The sequence below is a fragment of the Hyla sarda genome, chromosome 2, assembly GCF_029499605.1.
Source record: "Hyla sarda isolate aHylSar1 chromosome 2, aHylSar1.hap1, whole genome shotgun sequence".
Taxonomy (NCBI): Eukaryota; Metazoa; Chordata; class Amphibia; order Anura; family Hylidae; genus Hyla; species Hyla sarda.
In genome coordinates, this window is record NC_079190.1 from 397,497,352 (window position 1) to 397,516,707 (window position 19,356).

General features: G+C 47.4%; 1 protein-coding gene across 3 annotated transcripts in view; it reads left to right on the top strand.

The window, feature by feature from the left end:
* Positions 1-19,356, top strand: part of SRR (serine racemase) — a 104,100-nt gene that overhangs the window by 82,116 nt on the left and 2,628 nt on the right. For 2 of the 3 annotated variants that reach the window (XM_056558724.1, XM_056558725.1), the window contains exons 6-7: positions 4,397-4,471; positions 14,253-14,462. In XM_056558724.1, coding sequence (XP_056414699.1) covers positions 4,397-4,471; positions 14,253-14,462 — 285 coding nt within the window. Of the gene's footprint in view, positions 1-4,396; positions 4,472-14,252; positions 14,463-16,677; positions 16,738-19,356 lie in introns of all 3 variants that reach the window. The other variant, XM_056558726.1, reaches the window with a different exon arrangement.

Consider the following 19,356-nt stretch of genomic DNA (forward strand, 5'->3'; position numbering starts at 1 on the left):
CCTCGTACTCTGGCTTAGCTAGTTCACTTGTCTTGTCTGGGCACCCTCTAGAGGCAGATTGCTTGTCAATCCTCGCGCCTCACGTTTGTCTCTTACGTCCTCTTTTGTAGACAGGTAGGCTTATGGGTGTTATTGTTTTTCAGGAGATGTCTGTATGCTCAGAAACCATGGAAGGAACTGCTGTGCCTCCTTCACCAGCTAGATCTTCTTCGCAAGGGAGTGCCATGTCCCTCAGGACTTGGACAGTCCCTAAAATTATTGCGGAGCTTCGCCGCAAAGGGATCCCATTCCCAGCCACGGCTAGGAAGGCAGAACTTTACAGGATCCTGTGCTCACATAGCACCCCGGAGGCCGGTGAACAGTCAGACAGGGATACTGTGACTTTGGCTCAAATTCATACTATCCTTGGCACCTTAACCACTTCCATGCGTGATATGCAAAACAGAATGGCCAACCTCGAGGCAAGATCCAGCCCAGGCACTACCACGGTGATCGCAGGATCATCAGGTTCTACCGGGCCTGGTGAGACCTCTCAGAGGGCAAGCACGTCAAGCGTGGCAGTCTCAGTAGGGGCAGTCCCAGCCCCGGCCCCTGAGTCGCAAGCCGTATCCTCAGTCCCCGTGGTCCCAGCCTTAGTGACCCCCTCAAGCTACATGCCAGGTATGTTCTCTCCTTTAGTCAGCCTGAGCCCAGCACACTTTATTCCAGAAGCTATCAGGAGAGATATCTTGGATGGGAGAGACGTAAATTTGGCATCTCTCCTGATTGCTTCGCAGGATATTCTCGACAACAAAACATTTGCCTGCGGGGAGGTTTCGGTCACAGTGAAAGCCAGGGACCCCAGGCTGAGCAGGAAGCTGAACATTCCAGAATTTGTTCTAGCCTTCGGGCTGTTCAGGGATGTTCTGTGCTCTGCTCATCCTGGCAGGAGAGACGAGCTAGATCAATATCTCCACAAGCTGGTCGACCTTGGTTATAAGTATGGTGGTTTTTCTTTTTATGATTATCACCGTTCTTTTTCTGCCAAGGCAGCGGCTACTCTTCTACAGTTCAAGCAGGGCACCAATTGGGCAATCTTAGACACTGAATTGTTTTGTAGACATTTTGCGGGGCTCAGGGCGCCGCTGTGCGGGGTATGCCAATCTTCTACCCACACCACCAATTGGTGTTCTGCTTCCACTGAGGGCGCATCCGCTTCTGAAGGAGCGGCAGTCAGGGGCCAAGCAGGTCCTACGGTCGATAAATTGGGTAGGCCAGTCCACTATCTTGGGAACGCCCAGATATGCAATAATTTCAATCTTTCAGCCTGCCGCTTCAGTCAGTGTAGGCTCTTGCACATCTGCTCCATCTGCCATAGGGCCCATCCAAAAAGTCAGTGTCCTAAAAGATCAGGGGCGGACGCATGACTAAGCGGGGTTAATCACCAAGTGCTACGTTCCTACTTAGGTGATCATCCGTCTCCGGGCTTTGTTGACTTCCTTTGCGAAGGTTTTCGGCATGGCTTTGACACGGGCATGATCTGTGTACCTCATGACACGTATGAGTGCAGGAACCTGCAGTCTGCAGAAAATCATCCAGTGATAGTGACAGAGCTTCTCAACCAAGAGGTTCTTAAAAAATTTGTGATCGGCCCTTTTGATAGAACGCCGTTCAGTCAATGGAGGATTAATCCGATAGGAGTTGCGTGCGGAAAATTTTCAAATAAATACCGATTAATATATGACTTGTCGGCACCTCATTCTTGCAGCACACCTAGCGTCAATTCCCTCATACCATCGGAGGAAGTCACATTAAAGTATACATCAGTTGACGCCGCTATACAGAGAATTCTACAGTTAGGGACTGGCACATGGCTGTCTAAAGCCGACATTTCTGACGCTTTTAAGCTACTGCCAATACGACCTGACCTCTGGCCTTGGCACGGCATTAAATGGAACGATCTATATTACTTTGCGACTCGTTTGACCTTCGGGGCCAAAAGCAGCCCGTGGTTGTTCGACTCATTCGCCTCAGCCCTCGAATGGATCCTCATTAACCACTGGTCATGTGAGTACGTGTTGCATTATCTAGACGATTTTCTGCTATTGGAAGCCCCTGCCAGTGAGCCTAAGGATTTAAGAACTCTTCTTTCAGTGTTCCGGAACCTAAATGTTCCTGTGGCAGATAGGAAGGTTGAAGGGCCGTCAACCTCAATCACCTTTCTGGGCATCATCCTTGACACTATGAGGTTAGAGGCCAGACTGCCTCAAGACAAATTGGATAGAATTCGTTCAGTCCTTCATAGGTTCTCTCAGACCATGGTGACCAATCGTCAGCAGCTCCAGAGTCTGTTGGGAATGCTAAATTTCGCCGTAAGAATCATTCCCCAAGGGCGTGCATTCGTCTCCAGACTGCTGGCCCTGTTGCCATCTGCCCCTGATCCTGACTCTCCAGTTATGCTTGATCAAGCGGCCCGGGCAGACCTAATCATGTGGGACAATTATTTGGCAAATTGGAACGGGGTTGCCATGTTCATTCCAAAGGCTGACGAATTCTCTCCAATTGTTACATCTGATGCCGCAGCTTCAGGTGGATATGCAGCCATTGTCAAGTCCCACTGGTTGTGGGAAGCTTGGCCTTCAGAAACCCTCCAATGGCCAGAGTTCTCTACCACCTCAGCCCTGCTGGAAATAATACCCATAGTTGCGGCAGCATTAACCTGGGGTCATCTCTGGCGAGGGAAAACAGTCGTTTTCTTCACGGACAATACAGCTACTAGGGATATCATCTGTAAGGGTAGATCCAAGCTACTCAGTATCATGTCTTTCCTGAGGAAACTGACTCACACCGCTTTAATGGATAATTTTCACATTGAATGTGTGCATATCGAGGGAAAAAAGAATCTAGCAGCTGATGCCTTATCACGCTTTGACTTCCAGGCGTTCCGACAACTCATGCCAGAAGCGGACCAGACGGCTACCACGCCACCTCCTTTCAACACTCTGACGCTGGATTGAATATTCTGCATGAAGGAGCAATTAATCTGATCAATCAGTCTCTCGCCAAGACCACGGCTAGATCTTACAGAACAGCCTGGAGGGCTTTCCTCAGTTTCCAGCAGTTACACCCTTCATCCTCACCTTTCAGCATACAGTATATCCTATCCTTCGTATACTTTTGCCACATTTCCAAAAAATTATCACATAATTCCATCCGTTTGTATTTGGCTGGGGTTCAGCATTTCCATTCACTTAGTCATCCCAGTTCTCCGTCCATTATCAGTTCTCATGCCATCAAAGCAGCCTTAAAGGGCATTCTGAAGTCTGAGAAGCCCAAACCTGCAGCTAGAGCACCACTGTCAGCAACTACCTTCCAGCAGATTAGCATTACTCTTGACAATAACCCATTTGGTCTGGGGGGAAGCCTTGTAATCAAGGCTGCAATGTATTTAAGTTTTTATGGGTTCCTCCGGCCAGGAGAATTTACACGAACCAATTATGGGTCAGATTTCCTTCTGATCAGACATCTGATCCCCACCGACTCAGGATACCAGCTTTTGTTAGACCACACCAAAACCCAACAGATCACACAAGCCCGGGTAGAATATTTCCCCACTAACAACCCTTGGTGCCCGGTGAGAGTGCTACGTCTATTACTAGAGTCCCTCCGGGGACAATCACCCGAGTCGCCTTTACTCCCGTTTCCGATTCTGGCGCTTACTACCAAAGACTTCGTCAAACACATTAGAATCTTGGTGTGCAGTACGGGTATCAACCCAGAAACCATCACTGGTCATTCTTTTAGGATAGGGGCGGCTTCATCGGCTTCCAGGCATGGTGTTCCTGCTCACTTTATTAAAAGACTGGGGCGGTGGAACTCGCCTTGTTTCCAACTGTATGTCCCTAACCCACGAGCTGAAATTGCCGGAGCTTTCAATGTATTGGCTAACGTGTAAAAATGCATTGTTACTTTCATTAAATTACTTTCCCTACAAGTTGGTGTTTTTGCCCACTTCTTACTTCAGGCTTACCTATACGGCCGGATGGGCACACATCAGGCTTATGTTTGTTAGGGTAAGCCACACACACTTCTTGGTAAGAATCCGACCATAAGTGGTGGTTAGCCTGTATAGGCTAATCTAATTTATGGGAGGAGTCTGGAGGCGTATTTATACTCACTCCCAGGGGCAGGGGAAGATCCGACTGCTCCGGTTCTACCCACCCTCCACTCCCTCTTTTTATTCAGTATACATAGATATTTTCTTAGGGGTAGCCCACTTCTTACTTCAGGCTTACCTATACGGCCGGATGGGCACACATCAGGCTTATGTTTGTTAGGGTAAGCCACACACACTTCTTGGTAAGAATCCGACCATAATTTATATATAACTATGTATATAAACTGTGTTAACTGACAGGTGCCAGGACTGGAGGCCTTGGTTATACCTGTGGGTGGTGGCGGCATGCTGGCTGGAATAGCTGTTGCTTTAAAGGTAAGCATATAGCCTTGATATGATCCAATTCATGATTGATATATATGAATAAAAATCCAATATGACTCACAATCCATGTTCTTGCAGTTAAGAATAAGTCCTTTGCTGGTACAGTGGCTGCCATCTTAACAAAGGACATGATTCCTTATGGTGTTGTAAGAGCGAGAACTGCATGAGGTCTGGGTTTTACATCTGGAATACAGACTGATAAAGATTTTGTACCACCCCTACCAAAAAAAGGAGATTTTTGTTCTTACCGTAAAATCCTTTTCTCGGAGGATCCATTGGAGGACACAGACCTTGGGTATATGCTGTTGTTGCTAGGAGACTTGATACTATGGAAACCAAAAAGTCGGCTCCTCCCAGCAGGATATACCCGCCTACAGAGCCTGAGGTAATCAGTTTAGTCACCAAGCAGTAGGAGATGACCGAGAGGCAGAAAACCAAGACCAGTCCGAGGCAACCAGAACAAAAAAATAACTGAACACACCCTCGGACAGGTAACCAAAACAGGAACACCAAAGAAAGGGCGGGAGTTGTGTCCCCCAATGGATCCTCCGAGTAAAGGATTTTACGGTAAGAACAAAAATCTCCTTTTCTTTATCGGCTCCATTGGGGGACACAGACCTTGGGACGTACCAAAGCCGTCCCTAGGGTGGGCACAGAAAACAATCAAGGGGCAGGCTGAGCCACCGCCGCCTGCAACACCTTACGGCCCAGACTAGCATCAGCGGATGCCAAAGTATGAACCTGGTAGAATTTAGTAAAAGTGTGCAAGGACGACCAGGTAGCCACCTTACAGACCTGATAGGCCGATGCCCTGTTATGGAGAGCCCAGGAAGCTCCGACAGAATGCGTGTAGTGAGCTGAAACCCTGAAAGGAGGGGTCTTCCTCCTGCAACGGTAAGCTTTCGAAATAGCAGACCTGATCCACGGTGCAATGGTTGCCTTCGAAGCAGGGAGACCCTTAAGGTGACCGTCCGTAAGAACAAAAAAGGAATCACTTCGATGAAAAGAAGAGGTAATGGAGAGGTAGGTGCGCACTGCCCGTACCACATCTAGTTTATGAAGCAAACGCTCCCTGGGATGAGATGGAGCGGGACAAAAGGACGGGAGGACTATATCCTCATTGAGGTGGAAGCTAGAAACCACCTTAGGCAAAAAAGGAGGAACCGGACGAAAAACAACCTTGTCCTGATGAATGATTAGAAAGGGAGAGCGGCAAGAAAGAGCCGCCAATTCCCAAACCCGTCTGATGGAGGTAATCGCCACAAGGAACGCCACCTTCCAGGAAAGAAGACGAAGGGAAACCTCTCTGAGGGGTTCAAAGGGTGCGCCATGCAGGGTGCCAAGAACCAAATTGAGATCCCAGGGAGGTGTAGGGGACCTGTAAGGTGGAGCCGCGTGGGCCACTCCTTAAAGGAAGGTCCGAACGTGAGAATCAGATGCCAGAGGGCATTGGAAAAGAACGGAAAGGGCCGAAACCTGACCCTTTAAGGAGCTGAGAGCCAATTGTTGTTCCAGCCCTGACTGCAAAAAAGAAAGGAGTCGGGAAAGGGAGAACACCACTGGAGAAAGAGATTGCGATTCACACCAACGAAAATAAGACCGCCAGGTACGGTGGTATATCTTTGCGGAAGAAGGCGTGCGCGCATTTGAGCATGGTGCAAATCACCTGAGTTGAGAAGCCTTGGGCCCTTAGAACCGCGGTCTCAACCGCCACGCCGTCAAATGCAGTGACGGTAAATTGGGGTGGCAAAGGGGACCCTGAGAGAGAAGGCCTGGACGAGGTGGAAGGCGCAGCGGAACGTCGTCCAGGAGCTGGACGACATCGGCGTACTACGCCCTCCAAGGGCAATCTGGAGCCACGAGAATGGCAAGGACACCCTCCGTTCTGAGCTTCCTCAGGACCCTGGGAAGGAGAGATAGGGGAGGGAACAGATAGGGCAGGGCGAAACCCGACCAGGGAATCACCAGTGCATCTGCGGCCAGAGCACGGGGGTCCCGGGACCTCGACACAAAGAGGGGAACCTTCTGGTTGTGGCGGGAGACAAAGAGGTCCACATCTGGGAGTTCCCCAGAGGTCGCAGATCTCTGCAAACACCTCCCGGATGAAGGGACCACTCGCCGGGGTTGGGAGAGGACTGGCTTAGGTAGTCCGCTTTCCAATTGTTTACTCCTGGGATGTGAATTGCTGAGATGGCTGGAACTCTGAGTTCCACCCAGAGAAGAATCTTGGAAACTGCGGCCATCGCCGCCAAGCTGCGAGTGCCGCCCTGGCGATTGATGTACGCCACCGCGGTGGAGTTGTCCGACTGGACACGAACCGGGCGGCCCTGAAGAAGGATCTCCCAATGTAACAGGCAAAGATAGATTGCCCTCAGTTCCAAGATGTTGATCGGGAAGAGTGTCTCTCTGGGAGACCAAAGGCCCTGGACTGTCCGGTCTCGGAAAACACCCCCCCAACCTGAAAGGCTGGCATCCGTCGTGACAATCAGCCAAAGGAGGGGCAGGAAGGAGTGTCCCTGAAGAAGTAGGGGGAGCAGAGCCACTGGGATAGAATCGCCAGTTGAAGGGGACGAAAATGAAACTGAGCAAAAGAAACCACCTCCATGGCCGCCACCATCCGGCCCAGGACTTCCATGCAAAAACGAATGGACACTGGGGAGGGGTTTCGGAGCATCCGAACCCCCGACTGATGAGTCAGCCGCTTGTCCAGTGGGAGGCGAACCTGGGCAAACTGGGTGTCGAACTGAAGCCCCAGGAAGACCAAGGACAGAGTGGGAGAAAGGTTGGACTTGTCCCCATTGACCAACCAACCGAAACGAGACAGGGCCTGAAGAGTGAGGGTGAGACTCTAGATTCTGGTCCCTGGACAGGGCCTTGGTCAGAAGGTTGTCCAAGTAAGGAATCTCTGAGATCCCCTTCGCCCGTAGCAGGCCGATCACCGGCGCAAGGACCTTGGTGAATACCCTCGGAGTTGTGGCCAGGCCGAAGGGGAGAACCACAAACTGGAAATGTCCCTCCGGGACAGCAAAGCGGAGGAACCGCTGGTGTCCCGGAAAAATCAGAACGTGGAGGTAGACGTCCCTGTTGTCCACTGAAGAAAGAAACTCCCCCTGATCCATAGTCCCCACGACCGAACGGAGAGACTCCATGCGGACGTGGCGCAGGAGGAGATGCCGGTTGAGGTGCTTTAGATCCAAGGTGGGGCGTACGGAACCCCCTTTCTTGGGAACAACAAAGAGGTTGGAATAAAAACCTCGGAAACGTTCCTTGGGAGGAACCGGGACAATGACGCCCTGAATGAGGAGGGACTGAAGCGCACCCCAAAGGCCTTTGCCAGAGAGGGAGACTGTGGGGCTCGGGAAAGGAAAAAAACGATCCTGTGGAAGGGAGGCAAATTCGATCCGGTAACCGTTGGATACCACATCTCTGACCCAGGAGTCCTGAACATGCGTGGTCCAAACGTCCCGGAAAAGAAACAGACGACCTCCCACCCGAGAAAAATCTGCGGGTGGGGGCGTCCCTTCAGGCAGAGGTGGGCTTACAGGCGCCCGCCTTGGCCGCAAAGCGGCCCGAACGGTTATCAGACTTCCAGGATGGGTGGGTCTGGAAAAAGGGAGCCTTCTTATCCCGAGAAGGCGCCTGCCTGGCCCCTTTCGTGACCCCGAAGGTCCGAAAGGAGGTATATTTGTGACGGGAAGCAGTACTGTGGGCTTTATTTTGAGGTAAAAAGGAACTCTTCCCTCCCGTCGCTTCTGAGATTATTTCATCTAGGCGCTTACCAAAAAGTCGAGAGCCAGAAAATGGAAGCTCAGCGAGAGATTTTTTGGAAGCAGCGTCCGTGTCCCAGGCTTTGAGCCACGCGGACCTACGGAGGGCCACTAGGTTGCCCATGGCAAAGGCAGCACAGCAGACCGACTGCATGGAAGCAGAACACAGAAAATCTCCAGCTTTAGAAAGCAGGAGAATTAAGTCGGCCAGTTCTTCTGACGAAGCCCCAGAAAAAACGCCCTGACTGAGTCGGGAAACCCAGATGGTAAGGTTTCCAAAGCCCTTACGATCTGGGTTTCCCGACTCAGTCAGGCAGAAGCAAAAGCAGGGAGAAGAGAAGAACCCACAGCTTCAAAGGCAAATTTTGCCAAGGTCTCCACCCTCTTGTCCGCTAGGTCTTTAAAAGAAGCAGCATCGGGCAAAGGCAGGGTAGTCGCCTTGGAAAGGCAGGAGACTGGTGGGTCCACCATAGGAGGTGAGGTCCACTGAGCGATGAGGTCCTTGGCGAAGGGATAACGCACTTGAACCTTCTTCACTTCTTGAAACCTTTTGTCAGGATGCCTCCAGACAAGGCTTCAAATTCAGCATGAGTCCTGAAAATCTTGGGTGTCGGACGGGCACGATGAAAGGAAACTTCTGGGACAGCGTCCGAAGTTCCTGGGTCCTCTAGGTGGAAGGTGTCTCTTATGGCCAAAACAAATGAGTCCACCGTGTCAGTCATGTCCGTACGGTCCTCCTGAATCAGAGGCAGAAGCAGGAGCCTCATCTGCTAGTTCTCCGGGAGAGTGGGAACGGGTGGAGGCAGCCTTAGAAGAGGGAGACACTGACCTAGTGTGCCATTCTGGGGACTCAGAATGCGACCCGGTGAGCGTCCTCGAGTAGAGGGACGCTTGCGGGAGGAGGTAGCAGAGGGACGACACCCATGAGGGGAGCGCCTACGTCTGCACAAAGATTCCGGAGAGGAGTCAGAGGAATGACCCCTATTACGCTTGTGAGAGCATTTAACATAGGGTGAGGGAGAGCGAGTCTCCCTTGAGTAACGGTGTAAGGAGGACCTCTCCAAGGCAGTCACCACGGAACGGGAGACCAGTGCCAAGTCAGAGATAGACTGAGAGAGATTGGAGGGGCAGCAGAGCCCACCGTGTCTGGGGGAGCATCCTGAGTAGAAATACCAGGGGGGGGTCAGGAGGTGCAGTGGTGCAGGCGGAACAAGTGGGTTCAGCAGACCCAAGCATTTTAGAGTTGCAGCCCTTGCAAGAATAGTAGGTGACCCGGGCCCCAGGTACCTGCTTAGAGGGGGGGGGGGGGAACAGTTCTGGGCTCGGACATGGATAAAATAAAAAGAAACGGTCTCACCAGCGTCCCCAGGCAGCTGCTGTGAGGAGAAGTTCGTTAGAAGAGAGAGAAGCCAGGGAAGCAGGACCAATGAGAAGAGAGGCGGGGTTAGACTAGGGGCGCCTCTGATTGGTCCCGTATCCCCTGCCCTGCTCCCATTGGCTGAGGTGGTTCGTGCCTGGACTCCTAGGGCGCGAATCCCCCGGGAAGAAATAATGTCGGCTTGTAAATGTCGCCCGCTCTCAACCCCCGTCGCTTATGCGAGAGCAGGGGAAGATAGCGGGTGAATACGCCGGCGACAGCTTAACGCTGCAAAAGTGAAAGTAAGCTGTGCTCCAGACGCATCGGCACACGCGACCGGAGCACAGAGAAAATAGCTAGAGTGATACGGCAGCTGCGGCTGCTGAGTAAAGGAGAGAACCCCCAATGTGAAAACACTGGAGCCCAGAGAGTGCTGAGACAGTCCTACACCACTGACGACCAGCCCCCATAGGTGCCTCCACCTCAAAAGCCCCCACATTCTAGAGATAATAAAAAGGAGTGGGACTAAAACAGGGGGTCTCCAGAGGTTGCAAGTCCCCAAAACCTGTAAGAAAGGGGGGGGGGGGATACTCACCTTAGTCAGAAGAACTTACCTAATGAAGTCTTCCTGATGAAGTCTTCAGCCAGCTTTTTAGTCACCTGCATCATGCCGGGCTTTAAAAGCGAGACAAGCAGGGAAAAGTGGGGGACTCGGACCCATGAGGTACAACCTCAGGCGCTGGCTGTTGGCGAGAGGGGGTTGACGGTACATCCACAATGTCTGTGTCCCCTCAATCGCAAATGGGGAAACGGTGAACGCTATGTTCCCGAGTCCCCACCTGAAAACAGGAAAATAAAAGGAAATAAGAAACTAAACGTCCCTAATCTAGAAAAATAAAAAAGTTAGACCAGGTCTGGGGAAAACACCAGACCAGTGTCCATCTCCTGCAGACACTAAGCTAAAACTGATTACCTCAGGCACTGTAGGCGGGTATATCCTGCTGGGAGTAGCCGACTTTTTTTGTCTCCATACTGTCAAGTCTCCTAGCAACAACAGCATAAACCCAAGGTCTGTGTCCTCCAATGGAGCCGATAGAGAAATAGAAAATATTAATTATTGTAAATCATTACAAATATCCCTGTTATGTAGATGCAACTTAGTTAATATGTCCATTCTTAAAAAATATTAAGGCCCAGATTTACTATTGCAAATGCGCAATAATTTTGCCGCACTTTTGACACAATTATATCATTCTGCAGTACATAAAAAGAATAACCCTCTACTCACCCCCAGCGCACTCTGGTGTCCTACTTCTGTCCAATCTTCTTCCTGCTTTCTGAAACCCAAAAAGCTCATTGAATTGCTGGCCGCAGCAATGTGCCATCTTGGCCACTGTATCGAAGTGTGACATATTTTGCCTGGGTCTTCTTTCTGTCTGGGCTTAATGTGGCACACGGCCACTCAGCCAATCTCGATTCAAGGTGGAACACTGCTATGGCCAGCGATTCACTGAACAGCAGCATGACATTCTGGTGAAAAGTCACCCTGCAGCTCAGGAAGATGATTGCAATGTGGATCGGAGCAGGACATCGGAGGCACTGCAGAGGTGCGGAAGGTGAGTAGAGTTTTTTAATGTATTGCAGAATGGGCATAGTTCACAAAAAATTATGTTGGTGATAGATGAAGGTACTTTGCTCTAAGAGTAAACATTTATAGAAGTACATAGAAATATCATAAGACCTTTTCAAAATTAAAAGTTCATTTAATTTTCTGTTAGCTGTTGGGAGACACATGGGGGGGGGGGTTATTTATCATTGTGTTCTTGTGCTTTTTTTTGGTCTACATTTTGCCCATTGTGGGGTTTTCTTGCGTTTTTTTTTCCCTAAGTTCTAAAATCTGTAAATTTGAACTTTTGGTGTTGCTAGACCATTTTTTGAAGTGACGGATGCAGTGGTCACAAATTTATGAACTGCATGATTTTTGCTGAAATTTTGCCGCAATGGAAGTAAAAAAAACCCCGCAAATCTAGACCACCTCCTGACCAGGTCTAAAAAAGATTTCTACTCCTGTTTGTTTGCAAAAAAAATAAAATAATAATAATAATCAGCCAGAGAGAAGAGAGAGGAAGAGAATAAGAACATTAAAAGACATAAAAAGTTTAAAAAAATTAAATAAAAAATGTTCAAAGGAAGAGTAAAGCAGTTGTCCATATGAAACAATCAGATATAATTTTTAAGGTACAAAAAAGGAATGGTAAAGACGTAAGAAACAGTAAGATTGTTAACAATGGCCAACATCTCACAATTTCATGTGCCCAAGTTTTTAAAAAATATCCGACAAAGTGATAACATAATTAAAAAAAATTAAAAAAAGAACTGTTCAACTAAAACCTCAGTCTATTGATCATAAAAGTTTTTATTTTCCTGGCCTGTGGCAAGGTAAACCACTACTCAAATGTGAGGGAGACTCTCTTTGCAGACCTTCTTAATTTGCCTTAAAATTAAAACTAAAACAAATAAAGCCAAACACACAAACAAGCTCCTCAGAAGCAGGGTAGACATAATCTGAAAGCGGCTGTAGATATTGATCTGGGAATGGATGTGCAAAATTTATCATGGCCACTGCGACAATTTGATCAATTTGGTTCAACGCTGCCAAAAAAAAAAGCATTCGAACAACAAAAATGATCTATCCAAGACCATTATTGATAAATAACCCCCGTGGTCCCTTTCATATATCTGTCTTTGCTTTCATAAAGTTAATGTTAAATGAAAAATGTTTTTTATTCTGAAGTGTTGAGGGTTGTAGCTGTACTACAGTATTTCCCAAGCGCCTTCAGCTTTTGCAAAAACTACCAGCATGCCTGGAGAGCCAAAGGCTCAAGTCTCATATCCATGGTACTAACTTTAGGTCATGTTCCAAATCCTTTGAGCCACAAAAAATTTTCTTGCACGTTATAAAAAAAATAAAACAAACATTTTTACACTTTTGGTCCTGTACACTAGGGATCGACCGATATAGTTTTTTTTAGGGCCGATACCGATAATCGGTGGAGGTTAGGGCCGATAGCTGATAACTTATACCGATATTCCGGTATAAGTTATCGGCTATTTTTCCCCACAGCGACACCGCTGCAGATCATTGATTTAAAGCGGGCACTTTAAATCAATGCACTGCAGTGGCTTTTGCGGTGCCATAGGCCGCCGCCACCACCCGCTTCTCTCCCCCTACCTGTCAGGGTGTTTCGGGCCATCCATCCTTCCTGTAGTGTCCGGCGGCATTCCGGGTGGAGGGTGAACCGGTCCGGGCTGTCCTTCTTCTCCGGGGGTCATCTTCTCCACTCCGGGCAGGCTCTGGCCTAGTAACACAGCATAGACACCGCTGCGCAGTGACGCCCGTGTGCATCGACGCATCTGACGTCACGGCGTAGCGGCGTCTATGCAGCGTACTAGGCCGGAGCCTGCCCGGAGTGGAGAAGATGACCCCCGGAGAAGGACAGCCCGGACCGGTTCACCCTCCACCCGGAATGCCGCCGGACACTACAGGAAGGATGGATGGCCCGGACCACCCCCATTACGGGTAAGTTAAATTTTTTTTATTGACTCGGAGGGTGGGGGAGGGGCCCGACCGGTATAGCTGTATGGGCAAAAATCCATACCGGTATACCGCCCAGCACTACGGTGGGGGGTGCGACGCGGTCGCGGTGTGGCGGGTCGGGGGGGCGGTGCGGGGGGCGCGGCATTATCGGCTTATCGGCAAGGTAATTGCCGATACCGATAATGCCCAAAATCGGGATTATCGGCCGATAATATCGGCCACACAGATAGTCGGTCGATCCCTACTGTACACCCAAATTCCATACCAAATGCCAAAATACAGCCCCAAAGAAATCTACAGCATTTAAAGGGGTATTCCAGGATTTTTTTATTTTATTTGACTATGCTACTGGGGCTGTGAAATTAGTGTAGTTCATAATATAGTGTCTGTACCTATGTGTGACGGTTTTCTCACAATTCTTCTGTTATTTTCACCGCAATATTTATTTTTCCCAGCATACAAAATGACTGTTGTCTCAGATTTTTCCCAGCTTGCAATGCAGCCGAGACCTGACTCACTAGTCAGCTGATGACAGGGAGCCTGTCTGCTTCAATGGGTGGAACGATCAATCTGCAACTAATGCAACAGCTCTAGGCACCCTGATTGAAAACACCAGGTCTTTTGTTTTAATGGGTGGGGTGGCTGATGTGTGAGAGGGAGGAAAATGGCATTGTGGGATTTGTAGTAAAAAAACATAAGTCAAACAGGAAATACAAGTTCACAGAAAGCTAGCCACAGTGTTATGGTAATCTCATGACATAGCCATTTAGCCCCAAGACAAGCGCAGATCCTTCCTAAGCATGTCCATTACTGTCTGCCAGGTACGTACTAAAATCACCTTATGGTGGATAACCCCTTTAATTCTGCATCTGTAACAATTATGGTCATAATATTAAAGCCTGTGGCAACAAAGAACAGTTTTCCCATTGGATTCAACAGAATTCAGTTAGGAACTTCCAATTTTGGGTGCATTTTTGTTAGCTTTATGTTTCAGAAATGTGCAGGTACACTAGATCATAGCCTGACTCTCACTTGGCCTTTGGTTAACAGGCTATTAAACCAGATGTTAAAATTTATGCTGCTGAACCTGTTAATGCAGATGACTGCTACCGCTCAAAGAAGACTGGTATTTTGACTCCTAATCTTCATCCTCCAATCACCATAGCAGATGGTGTAAAGACAAGCATTGGCCCCAACACGTGGCCCATTATAAGGGACCTGGTGGATGATGTGTTCGTTGTCACTGAAGATGAAATTAAGGTAACAGCTACAGTCACATACAGCTACCCCATAACTCATTTGATGTTAGTTTTATGAATTTTCCAGCTTTGTATAATTTGAAAGTGTATTCATCTGTTTATAAATAAAACCACCACCCCAAGACATATAAGTTAGTTATATAGTGTACTGGCTTCAGCATGTGTTTGCTTGATTTACACCTGACAGGAAGTTTTGCAGTTCTTACATTATCAGAGTAATGTTGTCTCAGCAGCTTCTCGACTCCTTCCTCCTGAGACAACTCATCATCATCTGCTGTTTAAAGAGGCTTGGCTGGATTTTGTCTTTGATCTAATTGCTTCTCAGAATACAGACATAGCGCACATCTACAATCTTGTATCATGATCTAATTGCTTCTCAGCATTATATCAAAAACTAACAGGTAGTTAGTATACATTTTTGATCAAAAACTACAAGCCCACTCGCCACATCAAGGCCACCTATTTAGAGTGGGCCCCTAACGTCCCTAGCATAAAATGGCGCAGCACCGGGCGGCGACCACCACTGCCGCAGCACCAGCGCACATGGGGGGGGGGGGGGGGACAACCCACTGGCAGAGCGGCCCCAATGCCACACAAACCAGTCCATGGGCCGCACCCCCCCCACAGCCACGGCGGCAACGGACGCCGCACAGCACCACACCAGTGTGAACAAGCTGTTATAGCACACTTACCATGCTCTCCCAGTCAGACTGGGAGGCTGCTAGGAAAGAAATGGCCCAGGTGTAGCTAACTGCTACTTATATAGGGTTGGGCTGAGGGGGTGGGGAAGAGTGCAGACACATGTTCGAAAAAAAATAAAAAAAGAGGGGATAGAAAACACAATGTGAATTCAGGTAGAAAAAACAGGCATGGTCGCACATCTACAATCTTGTATAATGATCTAATTGCTTCTCAGCATAATATCAAAAACTAACAGGTAGTTAGTATACATTTTGATCAAAAAGTACAAGCCCACTCGCCACGTCAAGGCCACCTATTTAGAGTGGGTCCCTAATGTCCCTAGCATAAAATGGCGCAGCACCGGGCGGCGACCACCACCGCCGCGACACCAGTGCCCATGGGGGGGGAACGACCCACTGGCAGAGCGGCCCCAATGCCACTCAAACCAGTCCATGGGCCGCACCCCCCCACAGACACGTCGGCAACGGATGCCGCACAGCACCACACCAGTGTGAACAATGTGTTATAGCACACTTACCATGCTCTCCCAGTCAGACTTTTTTGTTTGAACATGTTGTCTGCACTCTTCCCCACCCCCTCAGCCCAACCCTATATAAGTAGTAGTTGGCTACACATGGGCCTTTTCTTTCCTGGCAGCCTCCCAGTTTGACTGGGAGAGCATGGTAAGTGTGCTGTAACATCCTGTTCACACTGGTGTGGTGCTGTGCGGCGTCCGTTGCTGCCGTGGCGCCGTGTCTGCGGGGAAGTGCGACCCATGGACTGGTTTGAGTGGCATTGGGGCCGCTCTGCCAGTGGGTCGTTCCCCCTGTGGGCACTGGTGTCGCGGCGGTGGTGGTCGCCGCCCAGTGCTACGCCATTTTATGCTAGGGACGTTAGGGACCCACTCTAAATAGGTGGCCTTGACGTGGCGAGTGGGCTTTGTACTTTTTGATCAAAACGTATATGCTAACCTGTTCGTTTTTGATATTATGCTGAGAAGCAATTAGATCATTGTGCAAGATTGTAGATGTGCACCATGTCTGTCTTCTACCTGAATTCATTTAATTTACAAATATGTTTAACTTTCTGCCACCAGTTGATTTAAAAGAAAAGAGGTTTTCACCGGAGTACCCCTTTAATAAGCAGCATAAAATTCCACAGCATGTGATATCTATAATTGTTATCAGTAATGTTTCAAATGCAGCCATAGGCCTTGGCATTTGTTTTCTGGTATATTCTGAAGCCTTGACCTAAAGAAGCATTGGATGTCAACACAAAGGGAGAGGAAACGTTCCCTGTAGAAATAGTTTAAAAAATTTTTTTCCCTCATCCTTGTAAAGAGATCCAGTCCTGTTGTCCAATGGGAGAGCAGATCTAAATGCAAGGACCTATTCCAAATTTTACAATTGTCAGTAAAATGTTCAGATAAATATTCTGTGCTATATAATATGATCGATAATCTTAATCCTTAGAATTTATTTTTGGTCTTCAAATCACCCTAAAAATTTGAGTGCTATAAATGATTTTTTTTCCAGTATGTTTTTACTTGAGGCCACTATACAGAAAGAAAGAAATTTTGGACAGGTGAATAACAGGTAAAAACATCAATTTAGATCTAATTAAATAGAAAATATATATATATACACGCACACACAAGGATGTGGAAATTGTATCGCCCGACACACGGGACATGCAGTTCTGGGCGCCGGGCAGGTGAATTTTTCAGGCTGGGCTAAAAGCCTAAAGAATTCACATCTAACGGGGCAATCAATTTTGCCCTGTAACTAAACTTCTATATACTGCAGCTGTGCGCAGCAGCGTCCCGGTGTAGGCACGTGCAATGACGTCACTCATCGCGCACCCCTTTGTCCGGACCGAGGATGGGGTCCAGTAACAACAGCCGCAGCACGCACTCCCCACATCGGGCATCTAAATCATATGTGACCCGCAGGCGCTGTTCTTGTGCATGCAGGTATTGTAAACACACTCAATTTTTAAACAATATTATATATATGTAAAAAGAGCAGACTTGGGCAGCACTGAGGAAAATTAGGTTGGTGCTAGCTATGTTGGACTTGGTCCCACTGCAGAGAGTCCCAAAATGTAGATAGAGGAAAAATAGCCGCACACAGGTACTTCGGTGAAAAAAAATTTGGTCTTTATTCACCCATCATCAGAGCCTCTGATGATGGGTGAATAAAGACCACATTTTTTTTCACCGAAGTACCTGTGTGTGGCTATTTTTCCTCCTATATATATATATATATATATATATATATATATATATATATATATATATATATATATATATATAAATTTAGCTTTCCTTCTAGTCTAATGTGATTTTTATGTTTCTTAGGAGAGGAGACTGTCATTCTCCCTATAGGCCCCATCTTTCTCCTCCCACTCCGGTATGTCACTGGTCACTGCCCCTTTGAGTCTGGCATTTTGTCCTCCCTCAGGTTTGGTCAGTCTTCATTAACTCTTGAACGTCTAGTATCTGACTGGGTTTCTGTGTCACTATACACCAAGAGACATTCAAGACACATGTAACAATACTGACATTTACAAATACTCAACGTACAACACACAGGGCCCAAAAAGAATAAAAAATATTTATCTCTTTAAAAAAAAAAAAAAAAAAAAAAAAATGAATAAAAAGGAAAAAAAATAATGGGAACAATCACCTTCAATGCGCATAGTCAGTTTTAACTTCTTAGGTAATATTTATCAATTAAAAAGTGATCACTTTTTTAGATCTTATTTTTCTTGGCCAAACTTCTTCTCATGTTACTCCTGTAATATAATCAGACAATTAATAACTTTTCCTTAAACTTTTTTTTTGGCATCCATTCTGTGAAAACAAAGCTTATTTGGAAATTAATGAAATATCAAATAGGTTCAATTAATACCATGTGGATTTTTTTTTTCTACACCAATCTAAAAAGGATCCATTACAACACAAACAGCTTCACATAAAAAAAAAATTCACTGGTCATATTCCATATATTCCTGATTCGCTAAGTCACATTACACATATACAACATACTTTATCATACGAACCATCCTATGAACGTCATCACATGACTAAATACACATGTGATGATTCCACAGCTGGAAAACGGGAAACTGAACGCCTTTCGAGGTGCTCTCCACCTCTTTTTCAACAGTAGTGACTGTTGAAAAAGAGGTGGAGAGCATCTCGAAACTCGTTCAGTGTCCCGCTTTCCCACTGTGGAATCATTACGCCACCAGCATCTGGATGGATGATTAAGATACGTCAACTGCCAACTTTTACTGATTTGCTTATGCAAGCTTATTGGTAAGGACTGAATTGCTCCAGACGACTGCTGGATACCTGTCACTTGCTGATTACAACAGCTGAATGACCACAGGGCACAGCAGACCAACAGAGCCAGAAATATGGATGTGACTGAGAAAAGAAGTCGGCACATAAGCGTCTAAGCGCATAGAGGCAAACAAAGATGCACTGCGAGACACACTTGACAATGAAGCCTGCAACGGTGGGGCTCAGGCCGGCAAAACGTAGACATCTAGCAAGCAAAGAAGCGAGGTAGGCAACACTCACCAAACAAGTATTCTTTATTCACTGCAGAGTGAATAAAGAATACCTGTTTGGTGAGTGTTGCCTACCTCACTTCTTTGCTTGCTAGAACCAGGAATATGTATGTGCAGACTGCAGGACACTAGGATCACAGAATTTACCACTGTCTCGCTCTGTGGAAGTTTCCTCTCACTTTGGGATACCAGGACGCCGGGCCCTGCATGTGAGTATTGCCAGAGCTGAAGATGTCTGGTGACCAGTACTGCTGCCCGGGATTAAGGTACCTTTGTTACACACATGCCGTCTGTTGTGTTCGCATAGTGAGCCAAATAGATAAACATCAATCTGCCACTGTGTATGTTGGAATAAAGTATATACGTATTTGAAACGTCAGAATGATTAGCTATACATCAAGGATATCCCATTACCGCAATTGCGGTCATGTTCCACCACCTCCCCCCTTTTTGTATTTTATGCTATCTTATATATGTGTTTTTTATAACAATATTTATTATGAATTCATACTTATAGCGCTTATTGTGCATACGGATCCCTAGCTATTCTTAGTGATATTTAGTATATTGTCTGTTGCGTCTATTTCTGACTGTGCACTAATAAATTTCACTTGAGTAACTATAACAGCTGTCAT